Source organism: Melanerpes formicivorus, unplaced genomic scaffold (assembly GCF_026170545.1).
Source record: "Melanerpes formicivorus ecotype bairdi unplaced genomic scaffold, bMelFor1.0.p_v2 SCAF_103, whole genome shotgun sequence".
Lineage (NCBI taxonomy): Eukaryota > Metazoa > Chordata > Aves > Piciformes > Picidae > Melanerpes > Melanerpes formicivorus.
The window spans coordinates 1635965-1656790 of record NW_027142455.1 but is presented as its reverse complement, the minus strand read 5'-3'; the positions used below and the strand labels follow the sequence as shown (position 1 = coordinate 1656790).

General features: G+C 59.8%; 1 protein-coding gene across 1 annotated transcript in view; it reads right to left on the bottom strand.

Annotated features, from left to right (window-relative positions):
• The window catches only part of PHRF1 (PHD and ring finger domains 1), a 53465-nt gene that overhangs the window by 8919 nt on the left and 23720 nt on the right, over nucleotides 1-20826 (bottom strand). Inside the window, exons 6-13 of the mRNA XM_068166683.1 lie at nucleotides 18195-18292; nucleotides 16615-16787; nucleotides 11550-11679; nucleotides 10549-10682; nucleotides 8549-8733; nucleotides 6755-6874; nucleotides 5452-5606; nucleotides 526-3321 (exon numbers count right to left, since the gene is read on the bottom strand). Coding sequence (XP_068022784.1) covers nucleotides 526-3321; nucleotides 5452-5606; nucleotides 6755-6874; nucleotides 8549-8733; nucleotides 10549-10682; nucleotides 11550-11679; nucleotides 16615-16787; nucleotides 18195-18292 — 3791 coding nt within the window. The remainder of the gene's footprint in view (nucleotides 1-525; nucleotides 3322-5451; nucleotides 5607-6754; nucleotides 6875-8548; nucleotides 8734-10548; nucleotides 10683-11549; nucleotides 11680-16614; nucleotides 16788-18194; nucleotides 18293-20826) is intronic.

Below are 20826 nucleotides of genomic sequence, written 5' to 3'. Positions count from 1 at the left end.
GGAAGGTTGGGGCTGTGCAGCCTGGAGAAGAGAAGGCTGCATGGAGACCTCAGAGCTGCAGCTCAATACCTGCAGGGGAGCTGCAGGCAGGCTGGGGAAGGACTGTTCAGGAGGGACTGTGGGGATAGGCCAAGGGGCAAGGGTTTGGAACTGGAGCAGGGCAGAGTCAGGTTGGACACCAGGAGGAAGTTGTGCCCAGGGAGGCTGGGGAGACTCTGGCACAGGCTGCCCAGGGAGGTGGTTGAGGCTCCATCCCTGGAGCCATTCAGGCTCAGCCTGGCTGTGTCCCTGGGCAGCCTGCTCTGGCTGGAGCTGTCCCTGCCCATGGCAGGGGGTGGCACAGGATGCCCTTGGAGGCTCCCTTCCAACCTGCTGCAATCTGTGAAGCTGTAAGTTGTCAGCTCTCAGGGCTGGCAGCCCCAGCCCAGCTGATAGAGCTGTCACACTACAACCAGCTTTAACCAGGCACCAAACCCTCACACACCTTGCTTCAACTGCTGGTGGCTTTCCCACCAAGAGACTTACTTGGAGCTTTTCCAGCAGACAAGGTGCTGCTCTCCTCCTCCTGAAGATTCCAGGTCACTCTTTTCACGGGGGCTTTGGATTTCAGGGCAGGACCCTGAGCTGCCACCTCCAGTTCAGGCTTCCTGAAGTGATGTGTCTTCTCGTTGGACACAAGGCACTCCTCTTTCACCTCCCTCACACAGTCTGGTAGCTTGCTCTTGGATGAGCTTTGAGTGGGTGCAGCCTCAGCTGGCAGGTGCAGGATGACCTCCTTCTTCGGGGGCTGGTCCATCAGGGAGGGACACAGCGCCGTGTTCTCGATCTTCACCGTGATCTCCAGGTTGGTGTTGCCACCGAGCACTGCTGCATCCCTGCTGCTCATCAGCTCTGCCTCATCAAAAGGATCCACCCTGCCCAGTGGGGCACAGATGCTTGTGATGCCTGGGGCAGGGAAAGCAGTGCCACAGGTCACTTCCTGACAGATGGGCTCCACCTTCACAGTTTCTTGGACCTCCCTCACCGGCATCGGGGGCTCAGCCTTCTTCTCCTCGAGCTTGACGTTTGGTTGGATGGTTATGGAGAGCTCTTCCAGTACCAGCTCCTCCTTTGGCTCCTGCTTGACGCAGTGGGGTGACTCCAGACACCCGGGCACGCCGTCAGCAGGAAGTTTGGGCTCCTTCTCCAGCGCAGGAGGCAGGGAGCTCTCCTTCGACCTGCGCTTCCTCTCCCTGGAGCGCGACCTGGAGCGCGGCCTCTTGTCCTTGGACTTGCTGCTCTTGCGCTCCCGAGCGCGCGACGCCGAGCGCGACCGGGACCGAGACCTCCACTTCCTCCTCTCCCGCGACCTGGACCGAGACCTCTTCCTGCCCCTGGCCCTCAAGCTGCCATCTTTGTCGTGCCTCTCGCGGCTTTTGTCTCTGCGGTGCTTCCGGCGCTTCGCCCTCTCGGCGCTGTTGGAGCGGGAGCGTCCCCTCCGCCGGGACCTGGACCGGGACCGCCTCTTCTTCTTCCTGTTCTCAGACGGCTCCCCGGCGCTGCCAGCGCTCCCCGACCGCGACCGAGATTTCCTTCTCTCCCTAGACCAAGAAGATTTTGCCTTCTTGTCCTTGCTTTTGTCCTTGGCTTTCTTCTTCTTGGGTCGCTCGTGGCTGCTGGAGCGGTCGGTGGAAGACCTCCTGCCCTTGGCCTTCGCCGGCTGCGCTCGGCTGTGCTCTTCTCCGCCCGACCAAGAGGTGGATCTGGAGCTGCGGTCCCTCGACTGCGCCCTCTCCCGAGACTCCGATGGGGATCTCCTGCGCTCCTTGGCTGCTGCCTTTTTCCTCTTCATCTTCTTCTTGCCTCGGGAGCTGGAGCAGGACCTGGAGCGCGAGCGCCTCTCTGCTGGCTCTGCCTTTTGGCCTTTCTGCTGCCCGTCGCTCTTGGAGGGACTCTCTGGCTCCGGTTCCGCGCTCACCAATTCCTCAGTGTTAAAGAACACGTCAGGGCCCTCCCTGCTCTCCTCTTTTAAGCTCTCTGCATCAGAAACGTGCTTAACAGCAGCTGAAGTGCAAGGACTGCTCAGAGAGTCTTCCTCGGCCCTGCTGTCTCGTTCCTCTGTGTCAGAGACCTGCTCCACAAGCCTGCTTTTGACCTTCGCCGCCTCCTGAGCCTCGGTGGTACCGGACGGGGCATCGGAGTCGGCCTCGGACCCGAAGATGTTCTCTGCCTTGCAGGGGGTGAAGCGCCGGACAGTTTGGAAGGTCTGAACCTTGGGGTGCTCGATGGAAATGGTCCTGGTGATGGTGGTCAGGGGGATCCCCGAGCCAAGCCGCTCGGGGCTGCTGCTTGCCGAGCTGGAGTCCGAGCCTGTGGGCTCAAAGGGATCATAGATCTCACTTTTGACCTGCTTCTTCTTCATGGAGAAGAGCGCCGAGGGAGCCTCTTTGTGCTGCTCTTTGTCGTCCACGGGGCGGAAGGTGTTGCAGAAGCCTGGGTTAGGCAGCCTGCTGGGGTGCCCTGCGTTGCCAGGGATGTTGATTTTGAAACTCTCAAAAGAGCCTGGGCCTTTGCTCCTGGAGGAGGAAGAAGAGGAGGAGGAGCTGCCATACCCCCCTGCACTGCCGGAGAAGGCCACCCCGCTGGGCCGGGCTGGCTGCTGCGACTCGCTGCCGTTCGCCCTCTGGCTCTCCCCCCTGCCACCCTTCCCTGCCTGCTGGCTGCTCTCCTTGCCTGTCAGCTGGGTGACACAGGAGCTGGGGATGTCACAGGTGGGGCTTCCTGCAGCTTCTGGCTCCCCCTGCTTGCTGCTGCACTCCCTTTTAATCTTTGGTATCCTGGGAAGCTCGAAGATGTCGATTCTCTTGGGAGGGGCTTTCAGAGGCTGCCGCACGGCCGCTGCTCTGGAGCCGGCGGTCGAGCTACAGCTCAAGGGCTTTGAAGCAGAGTTGGCAGGGGCAGAGTTTTTAGAGCTTCCATTAAATCTGGGCATCTCCTCTGCCCTGGAGGCGTGCCTGCTCAGAGGAGCTATGCTCTGGGTCTGGACAGACCTGGGTGTCATGGAATACTCTGATTTCACACTCGCTCTGTCCAAGGTGCCCTGCGCAGGGCTTGCTGCAGGCTCAAGCCTGCTCACTGAGGCTGGAGGTGGTGAGAACAAGCTGGAGGAAGAGGAGGAGGAAGAGGAGGAGGGTCTGGTGCAAGCACTCAGGCCTGAGGAAACTGAAGGTCCAGCAGTGGAGCTGCTTGCTGTGGTCCCTGGGTAGACTGTAGTGGGCTGGATGCTGTGCCCTGAGCCATCCTCTGCCCTGGAGGTGGTGGCTGATGTCCTGTGAAGTGGAGCTGTGGCACACAAGCAAACAGTTCAGCCTTGCAGGACCCACCTGGACCTTCTCCCCACATCACTCCAAGAAGTCCTGAGCTAATGATTTTCAGTTCCACTACGACATGCAGACACAGCACACAGTAGCAGGGCAGCCCAAGAGCTCTGCATGTTAGGTACTCAAGGTTTAATGGCTGACAGCTGCATCTCTGAGCTAAACACTAATGCTTAGGAAGCAAAATGATTCTGTCCTGGAGCTATCTCCAGAGCCATCTTCATTAGCCTGTAATTGATGGCTGATAAAAATGGCTGGAAGGGAGGCTGGAATTAGAGATTCATTCTTTAAATAAGTCCTAAGTTTCAAGTTCATTGATTCAGAGAAGAGTTTGGGTTGGAAGAGAGCTCAAAGTTCAGCCAGCTCCAAGCCCCTGCCATGGGCAGGGACACCTCCCACCAGCTCAGCTTGCTCAAGGCCTCATCCAGCCTGGCCTTCAACACCTCCAGGCAGGAGGCAGTCACAGCCTCCCTGGGCAGCCTGTGCCAGAGTCTCCCCAGAATTTCTTCCTCCTATTCTCCAGTCTCAATCTCCCCTCCCTGAGCTTCAGTCCACCTCCCCAAGTCCTATCCCTACAAGCCCTTGCCAACAGTTCCTCCTCAGCTTTCTTGTAGGCTCCTCTTGAAGGTCACTCTAAGGTCTCCCCAGAGCCTTCTGTCCTTCAGTTGATCAGACTCTTTACAAACAAAAACAAGCCAAGGGAAGACCCAGCTGAGGATGCTAGCAGACTCCAGAGCTCCCGGAGCCGGCCGAGGACGTCGGCACGTGCCCCAGAGCTCCCGGAGCCGGCCGAGGATGTCGGCACGTGCTTTAGAGCTGCCAGAGCCAGATGAAGATGTCAGCATGTCCTCTAGAGCTCCCAGAGCCAGTTGAAGATGCTCAGATGCATTCTAGAACTCCAGCAACGAATCCTCTTGCCAAGGTCCTCATCACTGCTCTCCAAACCAAAGCAGAGTGCACAGGCATGGCAGCAACCCATGACAAAGGCCACAACTGGCTTCCTAAGAGATCCCTGCTCTCTCCTGCCCTCCAGTTTGCAATGGAAATCCAGCAAAGCACAGTGCAGTGCTTCTGAGAGAAGAAAGCTGCCTGCCTAAAACCCAAAACTCATCCAGTGACCCTATGCCAGGGTGGATTCCTGCTGCCATGTGCTGGGCCTGTCCTGCACACTCACATGCTCAGCAAGAGCATCCCTGTGTTTGGAGATGCACTGCCTGTAGGACGTGGCTAGGATAGACCAGGCTGAAAAAAGAAGGCTCTGGGCAGACCTCAGAGCAGCCTGCCAGGACCTGAAGGGGCTACAAGAAGGCTGCAGGGAGACTGTGCCCAAAGGCCTGCAGGGACAGGCCCAGGGGCAATGGCTTCAAGCTAGAGCAGAGCAGATGGAGATTGGATGTGAGGAACAAGTTGTGCCCCAGGAGGCTGCTGGAACCCTGCAGCAGGCTGCCCAGGGAGGTGGCTGAGGCTCCATCCCTGGAGCTGTTCCAGGGGAGGCTGCAGAGGGCTCTGGGCAGCCTGCTCCAGGGGAGGATGTCCCTGCTGAGTGCAGGGCTTGGGCTGGAGGAGCTCTGGAGATCCCTTCCAGCCCAGAGCATTCCACAATTCTGTGATTCTAAGATTGAGGTGAGGAAGAAATTGTTGAGAGTGAGGCTGGGGAGACTCTGGCACAGGCTGCCCAGGGAGGCTGTGGCTGCCTCCTGCCTGGAGGTGTTGAAGGCCAGGCTGGATAAGGCCTTGAGCAAGCTGGGCTGGTGGGAGGTGTCCCTGCCCATGGCAGAGGGTTGGTGTAGATGACCTCTGAGCTCCCTTCCACCCTGAGCCATTCTGTGATTCTCTGACTCCCTGTACACAACCTCCCAGGCCCTCACTTCACAGGTGGTGGCACAGAGCTGTCCCTGCCCATGGCTAGGCGTTGGAACTGGATGAGTTTTAAGCTCCCTTCCAACCCAACCCATTCTGTGAATCTCTGAACTCTGAGGCAGGGCTGCTGGGTTTGCTGGCAGCTCCTGCCAGCTGAGCCTCAGGGATCACTCCACCAAGCATGATTCCATGGAGCAAAGAGGCTGAAGTGCACTGGGAAGTGCCAGACCCTTACCTGCCTTCTTGGCTGTCAGTGACCCATCTCTGTTGATGACCACATCCGAGCTGCTCATCATGAGGAGGCTCTGTCCAGACAGGATGCTCCCCAACAGATCAGGCACAGGGGCAGCTTCTGCTTCCTGCTCAGGGCTCAGGGCTGGCACACTGCTTCTGCATGTTTCAGAGGGGGGACATTGCCTTTACTCTTACAGCACTTGCTCTACACACACATCACAGCCAGAAGAACCCAAGAGCAAGGGCAGGAAGAGAGGTCAGCCAGGGAAGGTCATCTGTACTGGTGGCTTCCCTAGAGCCAGTCAGCCTCCATCTCTCTCTGACAGACGGAGGGGAGGAAATCTCTTCACTGAAAGGGTTCACTGAAACAGTTCAGGAGAGGCCTCTAAAGGGCTTCAGCCTTGTTAGAAAAGGTGAGAACCAGTTCCTGGGCTTGCAGCTTGGCCCTAAGGCTGTGGTGGGTCATGCTACAAGCACAGAGAGCAATCAGAGGTCACTCCTGGCCTGCCTCAGGAGCAATGTGGGCAGCAGGAGAAGGGCAGGGATTGTGCCTCTCTGCTGGGCACTGCTGAGGCCACACCTTGAGTGCTGGGTTCAGTTTGGGCTCCTCACTCCAAGGAGGACATTGAGGGCCAGAGCAGGGCCAGAGAGGGCAATGGAGCTGGGGAATGGTCCAGAGAGCAGGGCTGGGGAGGAGCAGCTGAGGGAGCTGGGGGTGTTCAGCCTGGAGCAGAGGAGGCTGAGGGAGACCTCATTGCTCTCTGCAGCTCCCTGAGAGGAGGCTGCAGGGAGCTGGGGGTTGGGCTCTGCTCCCCAGTCTCAGGGGACAGAAGGAGAGGAACTGGCCTGGAATTGTGCCAGGGGAGGCTTAGGTTGGAGAGGAGGGAAAGTTTCTTTGGTGGCAGAGTGGTCAGGGCCTGGCAGAGGCTGCCCAGGGAGGTGGTGGAGTCCCCATGGCTGGAGGGGTTTCAGAACCCTGTGGCCATGGCACCTGGGGACACAGTTTCATGGTCTGTGCTGTGCTGAGGGCTCCAGAGCTGCCCCAGCACTGCAGGGGAGGTCTCAGCAGAGCAGAGCAGAGGGGCAGAATCCCCTCCCTGCCCCTGCTGCCCACACTGCTGGGGATCAGCCCAGGGCATGGCTGGGGCTGTGCATTACCTACACTTGTGCAGGCAGCTGCAGACACACACTTCCAAAATATTCAGGGCCAGACAAAAGGCAGGACCCCAGCCCAGCCTGCTCTTCTGAGATGGCCATTAGACAATTAAGAACAGCAAGACAGAAGTCCCTGGGTGGGTTTTTACCTGGGGAGTCCCACAGAGACAGGTCTGGCCACAGGTCTGTGAGACCTGAGTGCTGACTGGGAGAGAACTCTCCTTTTGGCACTCACTGGAGAGTCTGCACTTGCTGGAACCTCTTCAGTACTGTGGGGCAAAGACACAAAGAGAACAGCATAAAGCAGCCAACAGAGATTCTGGGGTCTCCAGGAGGAAATTGGTACTTTGATTGCACCAACAGTCACTTCAGTTGCCCCCTCCCCCTAAATCCCAAGCTTAGAGGGTGCTGCAATCCATCACTCTGCAATCCAAGGCAGAGAGGTTGGGCAGGTGTACAGAAGGTGGCAGGGGAACAGCCTGCAGATGGAAGAGGGAAGACTGAGACTGGAAAAGAGGAAGAAATTCTTCAGCATGAGGCTGGGGAGACTCTGGCACAGGCTGCCCAGGGAGGCTGTGGCTGCCTCCTGCCTGGAGGTGTTCAGGACCAGGCTGGATGAGGCCTTGAGCAGCCTGTGCTGGTGGGAGGTGTCCCTGCCCTGGGAGAGGGGTTGGAGTAGATGATCCCTAAGCTGTTCTGTGGTTCTCCTGAATTCCAAGTGTCTGGAAAAGTAGGAACATGGAAGATTCCACAACTCTGCTTAATTGTGTGCAAGGTCACTGCTCATTGCACACCAAGAGCATCATCTTCACTTGCTCTGGAAAATGGTTGCTTAGGATCCAGCTCCTTCAGCCTGCAGCCTTTGAATAACTTCTTAAAGGTTACAAGTTTCATTAGGTGAGCAGCTGAAGGAGGTTGGCTCCCTAAGAGATGAGAAACTTCAGCAAGGAAGACAAAAGGAACAGGCCAGTGTGTTACCACAGCATCCCAGGCTGCTTTAGGCTGGAAGGGACCCTGCAAGCTCCAACCCACTGCACTCAGCAGGGACATCCCCAAGCAGAGCAGGCTGCTCCCAGCCCCACACAACCTGCCCTGCAACGCTGCCAGCCATGGGGCAGCTCCACCTCTCTGGGCAGCCTGGGCCAGGCTCTCCCCACCCTCAGCACCAAACATTTCTCCTTCTCTCCACTCTCCAGCTCCCTGTTGCAGTTCCAACCATCCCCCCTTGGCCTGGCCCAACAGGCCCTGCTCCAAACTCTGTCCCCAGCTCTCTGCTCAGCCCTTGAAGCACTGCAAGGCCACCAGAAGGTCTCCTGCAGCCTTCCCCTCTGCAGGCTGCCCAAGGCCAACTCTCTCAGCCTGGCCTCCCAGCAGAGGGCTTCCAGCCCTGCCAGCACTGCTGTGGCCTCCTCTGGCCCTGCTCCAGCAGGTCCATGTCATTGTGCTGAGTGCTGCACAGCTGGATGCAGTACTTCAGGAGAGGTTACTATGAGTTGTGTTGGAATAGACCTCAAATCTCAGCCAGTTCCAACTCTTCCCATGGGCAGGGACACCTCCCACCAGCACAGGCTTCTCAGGGCCTCATCCAGCCTGGCCTTCAACACTTCCAGGCAGGAGGCAGCCACAGCCTCCCTGGGCAGCCTGTGCCAGTCTCCCCAGTCTCACTCTCAACAATTTCTTCCTCCTCTCCACTCTCAATCTCCTCTCTCCCAGCTCAAAGCCATTGTTCCTCAGCCTGGCACTCCCAGCCCTTGTCCAAAGTCCCTCCCCAGCTCTTTTGTAGCCCCTTCAGGTACTGGGAGGCTGCTCTGAGGTCTCCCTGAAGCCTTCTGTTCTCCAGGCTGAGCAGCCCCAGCTCTCCCAGCCTGGCCCCGCAGGGGAGGCTCCCCAGCCCTCCGAGCATCTTCGTGGCCCCAGCTGTGAAGTCACCAGAGATACCTGACCTTTCATAAGGATCCAGCTCATAGGGATCTCCAAAGACAGAGAGGGAAGCTGCACCAATATCTGCTCTCATCAGGCCAAGGGAGGGCTCGCTGGGTCTGGAGATGGAGGGGAGGGAGCCCCCACGCGCAGGCTTGGCCAGCCCCAGAGCCCTGGCGATGCGGGAGCGAGTCGTAGCCTCCTGCACCTGCACACAGAGACACTGCAGCTGAGGGGAGGGAAGGGCAGGGGAGGGGGCCAAGCTCTTTTCAGTGGGGCACAGCAGTAACACAAGAAACAACAGGCTGAAGCTTGAACATAGGAGGTTTCATCTCAGCAGGAGGAAAAACTTCTCTACAGTGAGGGTGACAGAGGCCTGGAGCAGGCTGCCCAGGGAGGTTGTGGAGTCTCCTGCTCTGGAGGCTCTCAGGACCCACCTGGATGCACTCCTGTGTGGACTACCCTCAGTGATCCTGCTTTTGGCAGGTGGGGTGCACTGGATGATCTCTTGAGGTCCATTCCAACATCTAATGTACTGTGAGACTGTGGTACTGCATCACTGCAGCTGCAGAGCACAGGGGAAAGCCCCAACTCTGCAGCTGGGCTAAGCACACCCAGCAGGACACTGCTGTTGGTAGCAGAATCAGAGAATCTTTAAGGCTGGAAAAGACCTCTGCAAGATCTCAGGCAGTTTAATCTACAACCCAGCCCCACCATGGCCATCAAACCCTGGCCCCAGGGGCCATGGCCACAGGAACCCCTCCAGCCATGGGGACTCCACCACCTCCCTGGGCAGCCTCTGCCAGGCCCTGACCACTCTGACACCAAAGACATTTCTCCTCCTCTCCAACCCAAGCCTCCCCTGGCACAATTCCAGGCCAGTTCCTCTCCTTCTGTCCCCTGAGACTGGGGAGCAGAGCCCAGCCCCCAGCTCCCTGCAGCCTCCTCTCAGGGAGCTGCAGAGAGCAATGAGGTCTCCCTCAGCCTCCTCTGCTCCAGGCTGAACACCCCCAGCTCCCTCAGCTGCTCCTCCTCCCCAGCCCTGCTCTCCAGACCCTTCCCCAGCTTGGTTGCCCTTCTCTGACTCTGCTCCACCCCCTCAATATCTTTCCTGTCGTGAGGGCCTCAAAACTGAACCCAGGAGTCAAGTGGTCTTCAAAGGGATTTGAAGAGCCCTTAGAGCTGAGTTCTGCAGCAATGCAGACAAAAAGTGCCACAGCCCCTGCAAAAGAACAGGTGGTGGCCATTCCAACTGCTCTGGCAGCAGGGCCAGGAAGCAGTGCACCTGAACAGCCAGGTGTGAGGCAGGTCCTACAGCTCATGCTTGCTGGGCTGATCCCTGCAGTGCAGCTGCCAGGACCTGACAGCAAACCCAGCAGCCCTGCTTCACAGGTCATAGATTCACAGCAGGGGTTGGGCTGGAAGGGAGCTCAAAGCTCAGCCAGCTCCAAGCCCCCTGCCATGGGCAGGGACACCTCCCACCAGCACAGGCTGCTCAAGGCCTCATCCAGCCTGGTCCTGAACCCCTCCAGGCAGGAGGCAGCCACAGCCTCCCTGGGCAGCCTGTGCCACAGTCTCCCCAGCCTCACTCTCAACCATTTCTTCCTCCTCTCCACTCTCAGTCTCCTCTCTCCCAGCTCAAAGCCACTGTTCCTCAGCCTGGCACTCCCAGCCCTTGTCCAGAGTCCCTCCCCAGCTCTCCTGGAGCCCTTCAGGCACTGCAAGGCTGCTCTGAGGTCTGCCTGCAGCCTTCTCTTCTCCAGGCTGCACAGCCCCAGCTCTCCCAGCCTGGCCCCATAGAACTTCTCCAGCCCTCAGATCCCCTTTGTGGCCTCCTCTGGACCCAGAGTTTCAACTCATTTCCACATCCACCTTTCTGGAGGACACTGCACACACCCTGCATGCACTCCTCCAGAAGGCAGCCACCTGCTCTCATCACAGGGCAGCATTTTCTCTGAGTGCCAGGTTCTGGAGCTTTCAGAGCTGCTGTAGGGTGGCAGGCAGGGCCCCTGGCAGAACTCACAGATGATCTCACTCTCATCTTCTTCCCCCTTCTCTTCTTCACCAGACGCTTTCTTCTCTTCTGCTGTGGCCCTGAACTCTTCTTCCCAGCAGACTTGGACTGAGTTCTTCTCTTCCCTCCTTTCTTCCTCCTACCTGATGGGACAAAAGACAGCCAAGCAGCTGGCTAAGTGCTGGCACTTCATTTTCCCCTCTCCTCCCCTTTTCCCTCCCCAGCAGCACACCAGGCAGCTCCAAGGGACACACAGTTGGCTGCAACAGCACAGCAGCAGAGCAGGAAAAGTTAAATCCTTGGGATCTGCTTCACAGCAGCCTGCAAGACTCCCAGATTCACAGCAGGGCTTGGCTTGGAAGGGACCTTAAAGCTCAGCCAGCTCCAACCCCCTGCCATGGGCAGGGACACCTCCCACCAGCACAGGCTGCTCAAGGCCTCATCCAGCCTGGTCCTGAACCCCTCCAGGCAGGAGGCAGCCACAGCCTCCCTGGGCAGCCTGTGCCAGAGTCTCCCCAGCCTCACTCTCAACAATTTCTTCCTCCTCTCCACTCTCAGTCTCCTCTCTCCCAGCTCAAAGCCATTGTTCCTCAGCCCCTGTCCAGAGTCCCTCCCCAGCTCTCCTGGAGCCCTTCAGGCACTGCAAGGCTGCTCTGAGGTCTCCCTGCAGCCTTCTCTTCTCCAGGCTGCACAGCCCCAGCTCTCCCAGCCCCTGGCCCCACAGGGGAGGTTCTGCAGCCTCTGCTCATCTTGGTGGCCTCCTCTGGAGCCTCTCCAGCAGCTCCAGGTCCTCCTTGTGCTGGGGGCCCCAGAGCTGGAGGCAGTGCTGCAGGGGAGCTTCTCCAGCCTCTGGGCATCTTTGTGGCCCAAGATACTTCTGGGCAGAGAGAAAGAAGCAAATGCCTGCAGTGCACTGCTGGAGCAGCAGAGGAGACAGCACACAGCTGACCCAGAGCTTTGTATGACTCAACCTTACCTTCCCACAGCTGTTGTTCCTCCAGAGCTCTTACCTGTTTTTCTCTTCTGCCTAGCAGGAGCCCTTGGTGTGAGAGGCCTGTGGTAGACAGCGGTGTTGAGGCCTGCCACGACGGCCTCGATGGTTTCATCCAGCAGGGAGGACATGAGGTACCTTGGCACGTGCTGGGGAGGAGCAGGAGGGAGATGGTTACAGGCAGCTAAGGGCCAGCAGCAATGCAGTTACAGCAGCACAGGGGGAGAAATGGACCTGAGACCTGGATAGGCAACACTGGTCTCAGCCAGCTGCCAGCTCAGTGGTGCTGGCACCTTCCTCACCTCCTGACTGCTCTTTGAAGCAGAACAGGACCCTGCTCCCCATCCTCCCTTGGTATCCATGCTACCAGAAGTCTGACTCCCTCCATCACAGCAAGCCAAGATGGAGGTTTCCTCAGCAGAAGAGTTCACTTAAGCCATTTCCCCAAGGCACATCACTGCCCCCTGGCTCAGCACACACGGAAGGACAACAGGCAAAGACCAAAACCCAACACAGGACAGGGCTCCTTACTCAGCCTCCTCACTCCCTGGGCCACATTCACCTGTGGAAGATGGCCAGAAGCAGCACTACAAAGCCATCCCTCAGGGAACATGCTGGAATGTCAGGTGTGAGTCTGCCTCCATAGCACACAGATGAAGTTGGCACAAGCCAACCTCATGAAGTTCAACCAGAGCAAGGGCAGGGTCCTGCAGCTGGCTGGAGGCAATCCCAGGCACAAATGCAGGCTGGGCAGGGACTGGCTGGAAAGCAGCCCTGAGGAGAGAGCCTTGGGGGTGCTGGGGGAGGAGAAGCTCAGCAGGAGCTCTCAGTGTGCACTTGCAGCCCAGAAAGCCAAGCAGAGCCTGGGCTGCAGCAGGAGAAGTGTGGCCAGCAGGCAAAGGGAGGTGATTCTCCCCCTCTGCTCAGCTCTGGGGAGACCCCACCTGCAGTACTGCCTCCAGTTCTGGAGCCCCTATGGCAAGAGGGATGTGGAGGGGCTGGAAGGTGTCCAGAGCAGGGCCAGGAGGATGAGCAGAGGGCTGGAGCACCTCTCCTGTGAGGACAGACTGAAGGAGTTGGGGCTGTTGAGTCTGGAGAAGAGAAGGCTCCCAGGTGACCTCATTGTGGCCTTCCAGGATCTGAAGGGGGCTCCAGGAAGGCTGGGGAGGGACTGCTCAGGATCTGAGGGAGTGATAGGACTAGGGGGAATGGAATGAAGCTGGAGGTGGGGAGATTGAGGCTAGATGTGAGGAGGAAGTTCTTCCCCATGAGAGTGGTGAAGCCCTGGAATGGGTTGTGCAGGGAGGTGGTTGGGGCCCTGTCCCTGGAGGTGTTTAAGACCAGGCTGGCTGAGGCTGTGGCCAGGCTGATCTAGTGTGGGGTGTCCCTGCCCATGGCAGGGGGGTTGGGACTGGATGATCCTTGTGGTCCCTTCCAACCCTGAATGATACTATGATACTACGATTCACACAGTGGTTTGGGCTGAAAGGGATTCTGCCCCTCTGCTCTGCTCTGCTGAGACCCCCTGCAGTGCTGGGGCAGCTCTGGAGCCCTCAGCACAGACAGGGACCTGGTGGAGAGGGGCTAGAGGAGGCCACAGCAATGAGGAGAGGAGCCCTCTGCTGTGAGGCCAGGCTGGGAGAGTTGGGGCATCCTTGTAGCCCTCTCCAGCAAATCCCTGTTCCTCCTGAGCCCAGAGCTGGATGCAGTATTCCAGGTGCTGTGCCTCTGCTGCCCAGTGCGCAGGTGTCAGCAGCAGGTAGCTGTGTGTCAGCCCTCAGTACCAGCATTGCCTGTGAGGCCTTCCCTCCCCTCTCTCACAGCCAAGCTGCTGTGCAGCTCTGCTGAGCTCTGGGGGACTTCTTTGTGCCTATCCCAGCAGCATCAGGCCCAGAGCATGTGAACAGTTGTCCCTTGCCATGAGGGACAGAGCTCACAGAGCTCAGGGGCTGCAGGAATCAGCACCCAGAACCCTGCTGAGACAGCAGTGGCCAGAGCCTTGCTGGGCCCTTCTCCAGCTGGACACAGCACAGCCTGAGGGCTCTCTAGAGCTCCTGCACCACGGGTTCCTTTCCCCTTCCCCTCCTGCTGTGTGGAGCTGTGTGGTGCTGTACTTAGGGAGCAGCTGTGACAGTTGCTGTCCCCAGGCCTTCAGAACCAGCAGCCAGAGGAGGTTGATTCCTGGCAGGAGGTGAGTTTGCACTTCGTGGTGCAGGAGAGCAGCAGCTGCTGTGTTGGTACAGATCACCTGCTGGACTCACTCAAGCAGATCCCTGGGGCTCCCCAGTGGGAGCTTGTTTCACCTTTGGCAGCAGAGAGCAGCAGCAGAGCCGACGCAGAGCGCTGAAGTAGGGAGCTGCAGCAGAGAGCAGGGAGCCGTAGCAGAGAGCTGCAACAGAGAGCAGGGAGCCACAGCAGAGCTGCAGCAGAGAGCTGCGAGCTGCAGCAGAGATGCAGCAGAGAGCTGCGAGCTGCAGCAGAGAGTTGCAGCAGAGAGCTGCGAGCTGCAGCAGAGAGTTGCAGCAGAGAGGCGAGAGCCACAGCAGAGAGCTGCGAGCTGCAGCAGAGAGCTGAGAGCAGCAGCAGAGAGATGCAGCTGAGAGCCGCAGCAGAGAGGCAGCAGCGAGCCACAGCAGCGAGCCGCAGCAGAGCCGAGAGCCACAGAGAGCCGCAGCAGAGAGCCGCAGCAGAGAGCCGAGAGACGCAGCAGTGAGCCGCAGCAGAGAGCCGCAGCAGAGCCGAGAGCCACAGAGAGCCGCAGCAGAGAGCCGCAGCAGAGAGCCGAGAGGCGCAGCAGTGAGCCGCAGCAGAGAGCCGAGAGGCGCAGCAGTGAGCCGCAGCAGTGAGCCGCAGCAGAGAGCCGCAGCAGTGAGCCGAGAGGCGCAGCAGTGAGCCGAGAGGCGCAGCAGTGAGCCGAGAGGCGCAGCAGCGAGCCGAGAGCTGCAGCAGCGAGCTGCAGCACAGAGCCACAGCAGAGAGGCAAGAGACATGAGCTGCAGCAGTGAGCTGCAGAGAACTGAGAGCCACAGCAGAGCGGCGAGAGCCGCAGCAGAGCGGCGAGAGCCGCAGCAGAGAGGCGAGAGCCGCAGCAGAGAGGCGAGAGCCGCAGCAGAGAGGCGAGAGCCGCAGCAGAGAGGCGAGAGCCGCAGCAGAGAGGCGAGAGCCGCAGCAGAGAGGCGAGAGCCGCAGCAGAGAGGCGAGAGCCGCAGCAGAGAGGCGAGAGCTGCAGCAGAGAGGCGAGAGCCGCAGCAGATAGCTGCAGAGAGCTGTGAGTCACAGCAGAGCCGAGAGCAGAGAGCCACAGCAGAAAGCTGCAGCAGAGAGCAGAGCCACAGCAGAGAGCGAGAGCCATGAGCCGCAGCAGTGAGATGCAGCAGAGAGCAGAGATCTGCACCAGAGAGCCACAGCAGAGAGCCGAGAGCCGCAGCAGAGAGCCGCAGCAGAGAGCAGAGAGCCGCAGCAGACAGCTGCAGCAGAGAGCCGAGAGCCGTGAGCCAGAGAGCTGCAGCAGAGAGCAGAGAGCTGCAGCAGAGAGCCGCAGCAGAGAGCAGAGAGCCGCAGCAGAGAGCCACAGCAGAGAGCCGCAGCAGACAGCTGCGGCAGAGAGCCACAGCACAGAGCTGCAGCACAGAGCCGCAACAGAGAGCTGAAGCAGAGAGCCGGGAGCCGCAGCAGAGAGCCAAAGCAGAGAGCCGCGAGCTGCAGCAGAGAGCCGGGAGCCGCAGCAGAGAGCCGGGAGCCACAGCACAGAGCCAAAGCAGAGAGCCGCGAGCTGCAGCAGAGAGCCGGGAGCCACAGCAGAGAGCCAAAGCAGAGAGCCAGGAGCTGCAGCAGAGAGTCGAAGCAGAGAGCTGGGAACTGCAGCAGAGAGCTGAAGCAGAGAGCTGGGAGCTGCAGCACAGAGCTGCAGCACAGTGCTGCCACAGCAGTGGAGCCATGGCAGCAGAGCCCTGTAGTCGCAGCAGCAGAGCCCAAGCAGAGAGCCATAGTCACAGCAAAGCGCCACAGCAAAGCGCCACAGCAGAGCCGCCGCCGGGGCAGCAGAGCCCCGCAGTCGCAGCAGCAGAGCTGCCGCCGGGGCAGCAGAGCCCCGCAGTCGCAGCAGCAGAGCCGCCGCCGGGGCAGCAGAGCCCCGCAGTCGCAGCAGCAGAGCCGCCGCCGGGGCAGCAGAGCACTGCAGTCGCAGCAGCAGAGCCACCGCCAGGGCAGCAGAGCCCCGCAGTCGCAGCAGCAGAGCGCGGCAGTCGCAGCAGCAGAGCCGCCGCCGGGGCAGCAGAGCCCCGCAGTCGCAGCAGCAGAGCGCGGCAGTCGCAGCAGCAGAGCCGCCGCCGGGGCAGCAGAGCGCGGCAGTCGCAGCAGCAGAGCCGCCGCCGGGGCAGCAGAGCGCGGCAGTCGCAGCAGCAGAGCCGCCGCCGGGGCAGCAGAGCGCGGCAGTCGCAGCAGCAGAGCCGCCGCCGGGGCAGCAGAGCGCGGCAGTCGCAGCAGCAGAGCCACCGCCGGGGCAGCAGAGCACGGCAGTCACAGCAGCAGAGCCACCGCCGGGGCAGCAGAGCCCCGCAGTCGCAGCAGCAGAGCGCGGCAGTCGCAGCAGCAGAGCCGCCGCCGGGGCAGCAGAGCCCCACAGTCGCAGCAGCAGAGCACGGCAGTCACAGCAGCAGAGCCCCGCAGTCGCAGCAGCAGAGCGCGGCAGTCGCAGCAGCAGAGCCGCCGCCGGGGCAGCAGAGCCCCACAGTCGCAGCAGCAGAGCACGGCAGTCACAGCAGCAGAGCCACCGCCGGGGCAGCAGAGCCCCGCAGTCGCAGCAGCAGAGCACGGCAGTCGCAGCAGCAGAGCCGCCGCCGGGGCAGCAGAGCCCCGCAGTCGCAGCAGCAGAGCGCGGCAGTCGGCAGCAGCAGAGCCGCCGCCGGGGCAGCAGAGCGCGGCAGTCGCAGCAGCAGAGCCACCGCCGGGGCAGCAGAGCCCCGCAGTCGCAGCAGCAGAGCGCGGCAGTCGCAGCAGCAGAGCCGCCGCCGGGGCAGCAGAGCCCCGCAGTTGCAGCAGCAGAGCACGGCGCAGTCGCAGAGGCGGCCATGCACCGCTGGTACCTGGATCTGGCGGGCGGTGCTGATGCGGTTCCTGTTGACCCTGGCCCGGACTCTCTCGCTCTGCCGCGTCCTGGCTATCGCCCGCGTGCGTGCCTGCGGCCGCAGCCTGCTGCTCACAGGGACAACGTCAGCCACGAGGGCAGCAACCTCCTCCTCGCTCACCTGGTCGGCATCTGCAAAGGAAAGAGACCCAGAGCTCTCCTGCCTGCCTGTGATCAAGAGCGTTAGACACAAACAGTGAAGCCATCAGTGTGCCCCTGCTGAAATCCATCCAGTCTGCAGGGGGCACTGCACTGGGTGCCTGTGGGGAGCTGCTGCAGGGCAGGAAGGCTCTGCAGAGGACCCTGGCCAGGCTGGAGCCATGGCTGAGGCCAATGGGATGAGGTTCAACAAGGCCAAGGCCTGGGTCCTGCACCTCAGTCACAACAACCCCAGGAAGGCTCCAGGCTGGGGGCAGAGTGGCTGCAAACTGTCCAGCAGAGAAAGCCCTGGGGGTGCTGGGTGCCAGCAGCTGAAGCTGAGCCAGCAGTGCCCAGGGCAGGCAAGAAGGGCAGCAGCAGCCTGGCCTGCAGCAGCAATGCTGTGGGCAGCAGCAGCAGGACAGGGATTTTCCCACTGGACTCAGCACTGGGGAGGCCACAGCTTGAGGGCTGGGTTCAGTTTTGGGGCTCCTCACTGCCAGAAGGACATTGAGGGCTGGAGCAGATTCAGAGAAGGGCAATGGAGCTGGGAAAGAGTCTGGAGAGCAGGGCTGGGGAGGAGCAGCTGAGGGAGCTGGGGGTGTTCAGTCTGGAGCAGAGGAGGCTGAGGGAGACCTCATTGCTCTCTGCAGCTCCCTCAGAGGAGGCTGCAGGGAGCTGGGGGCTGGGCTCTGCTCCCCGGTCTCAGGGGACAGAAGGAGAGGAACTGGCCTGGAATTGTGCCAGGGGAGGCTTGGGTTGGAGAGGAGGCAAAATGTCTTTGGTGTCAGAGTGGTCAGGGCCTGGCAGAGGCTGCCCAGGGAGGTGGTGGAGTCCCCATGGCTGGAGGTGTTTCAGAACCCTGGGGCCAGGGTTTGTTGGCCATGGCGGGGCTGGGCTGATGGTTGGACTCAATGATGCTAGAGAGCTCTTCCAACCAAAACAACTCTATGACTCCAAGAGTCTATTGTAGGTCCAAGGCTTCTCTACTGAGCAGCAGCCAAGTGCAGAAGCCTCTCTTTAACGACCATGGTGGTGCTGGGTTGATAGCTGGACAGGCACCACTACCTCAGACCATTTGCTGGTAGCACAGGGAACAGAAACTGCTGCCACCTTGGCAGCTGGAGCTTAGGACACTGCTAAAGGTGAGACAACACAGCTGCAATGAGGTGCAGGAAGAGCAAAGGTTGCCTCAGGAGGGCTGAAGAATGTTTACAGGAAGCAGCTCCACAGGCTGTAAAGCAGGTGAACATCTCAGTAAACAAGGGCCCCTTATCAGTCTAGAGTTGAGGTCAGCTCCTGAGGTTCAGGAGGGAATGGCCACCATGCCTGTCATCTGAAGCAGATACAGCCAGGGCTGAAGCACCCCTTCAAAACAGCACCCACAGCAGCAGCCCTTACCTGCAGCAGCACTGCCACCCATGGGGGCACAGGCTGGGCAGAACCACTCATCTACAGGGACTTCACTCAGAGGTGGGTTAAGGCATTCCATGTGGTAGCTGGAGGAAAGAAGAGGAAAACAACAATCAGACATTGTGCTCCCCACTGAGGGAAGAGGCCTTGACCTCCACCCACCTGCAGCTTAAGCTTGAAACTACAGTCTCTGCTTCTGCTGCTGCCCATCTCCAGAGAAAACCATGCTGGGACTAACATAAGGGGCTGCAAGTCCAGATGGCCCAAAACAGCTCAGGCTGCCCAAGGAGGCTGTGGCTGCCCACTCCCTGGAGGTGTTCAGGGCCAGGGTGGATGAGGCCCTTAGCCAGCCTGGGCTGGTGGGAGGTGTCCCTGCCAATGGGAGTGGGTTGGAACTGGATGAGCTTTAAGGTCCCTTCCACCAACCCCATTCTGTGACTCCATGACCAGGGAGTGTTTCTCCCTTACTCTGCGGTGCTTTGCTTGCCATTGGACCCCAAGCTGCAAGAGATATGGCAGGGCTCCAGGCTGGGAGAGTTGAGGATGTTCAACCTGGAGAAGAGAAGGCTCCAGGGAGACCTCAGAGCAGCCTTCCAGTACCTGAAGGGCTCCAGGAGAGCTGGGGAGGGACTTGGGACAAGGGCTGGGAGTGCCAGGATGAGGTACAATGGCTTTGAGCTGGGAGAGAGGAGACTGAGAGTGGAGAGGAGGAAGAAATTGTTGAGTGAGGCTGGGGAGGCTCTGGCACAGGCTGCCCAGGGAGGCTGTGGCTGTCTCCTGCCTGGAGGTGTTGAAGGCCAGGCTGGATGAGGCCTTGAGTAGCCTGTGCTGGTGGGAGGTGTCCCTGCCTGGTGGCAGGGGGTTGGAGCTGGCTGAGCTCTGAGCTCCCTTCCAACCCAGCCCATGCTGTGATGCCATGAAGCTGTAACTGCCTCAAGCCCATGCAGACACCATGGCTGTGAAGCTGCCCTCCAGCCACCACTTTCAAGCCTGTTCCCAAGCCCTCTGGGATGAACTCCAATACAGCTCAAGTGCCAACCCCCCAGTGCTGTGTTTCCTCCTGCAACCCCCTGTCAACAGAGACTGGAATGTCCTCTTCTCCTTGCATGGAAGCACAGCCTGGCAGCCGAGATCTGACACTGTCAGAGACTCAGGGAGAAGCTGAAAAGATGATGTTTGCAAGAAATCATTGGAAGAGCAAAGAATTTTCCTTCTCTGGGAGAGTTCTGTTCTCCAACTGCCAGATACCAGGAGTGAGATCATCTCCCCAAAGCAATGTTTTGACAGCTCTAATCCTGAGGTTCAGCCAAAGACATAACAAAAACGATTGCAGCAATTTTACCTCTGGGAGTCCTGGAGTCACGTTCTGACCTATTTGATAAGCAAAGACTTCCAGCCCTAAAACTTTGGACACTGGACCTCTTGCACCAGATATCTGGAGTCATGTGGAGAGGGACCTCGAACAACTGGACAGATGGGCAGAATCCAATGGGATGGCATTCAACAAGTCCAAGTGCCAGGGGCGGCACTTTGGCCACAACAACCCCAGGCAGAGCTACAGGCTGGGGGGCAGAGTGGCTGAGAGCTGCCAGGCAGAGAGGGACCTGGGGGTGCTGATTGACAGCTGCCTGAACATGAGCCAGCAGTGTGCCCAGGTGGCCAAGAGGGCCAAGGGCATCCTGGCCTGCATCAGGAAGAGTGTGGCCAGCAGGAGCAGGGAAGTCATTGTGCCCTGTGCTCAGCAATGGTTAGGCCACACCTTGAGTCCTGTGTCCAGTTCTGGGCCCCTCAGGTTAGGAAGGACATTGAGAGGTGTCCAGAGAGGGGCAAGAAAGCTGGGGAGGGGGTCTGGAGCACAGCCCTGTGAGGAGAGGCTGAGGGAGCTGGGGTTGCTTAGCCTGGAGAAGAGGAGGCTCAGGGGAGACCTCATTGCCCTCTACAACTCCCTGAAGGGAGGTTGTAGCCAGGGTGGGGGTTGGGCTCTTCTCCCAGGCACCCAGCACCAGAACAAGAGGACACAGTCTCAAGCTGTGCCAGGGGAGGGGTTTAGACTCAAGGTGAGGAGAAAGTTCTTCACTGAGAGAGTCGTTCATCATTGGAATGTGCTGCCCAGGGAGGTGGTGGAGTCCCCATCCCTGGAGGTGTTCAAGAGGGGATTGGATGTGGCACTTGGTGCCATGGTTTAGTCATGAGGTCTGTGTTGATAGGTTGGACTCGATGATCCTCGAGGTCTCTTCCCAACCTGAGTTATACTGTGATACGGTGTGGAAAGAACCTCATACCATCACAGAATGCATCAGGTTGGAAGGGAGCCTCCAGGGGCATCCTGTGCCACCCCCCTGCCATAGGCAGGGACAGCTCCAGCCAGAGCCCCAGAGCAGGCTGCCCAGGGGACACAGCCAGGCTGAGCCTGAATGGCTCCAGGGATGGAGCCTCAACCACCTCCCTGGGCAGCCTGTGCCAGGAGTCCTCCCCCAGCCTCCCTGGGCAGAACTCCCCTCCTGAGCTCCAACCTGACTCTGCCCCTGCTCCAGTTCCAAACCCTTGCCCCTTGGCCTATCCCCACAGCCCCCTCCTGAGCAGTCCCTCCCCAGCCTGCCTGCAGCTCCCCCTGCAGATA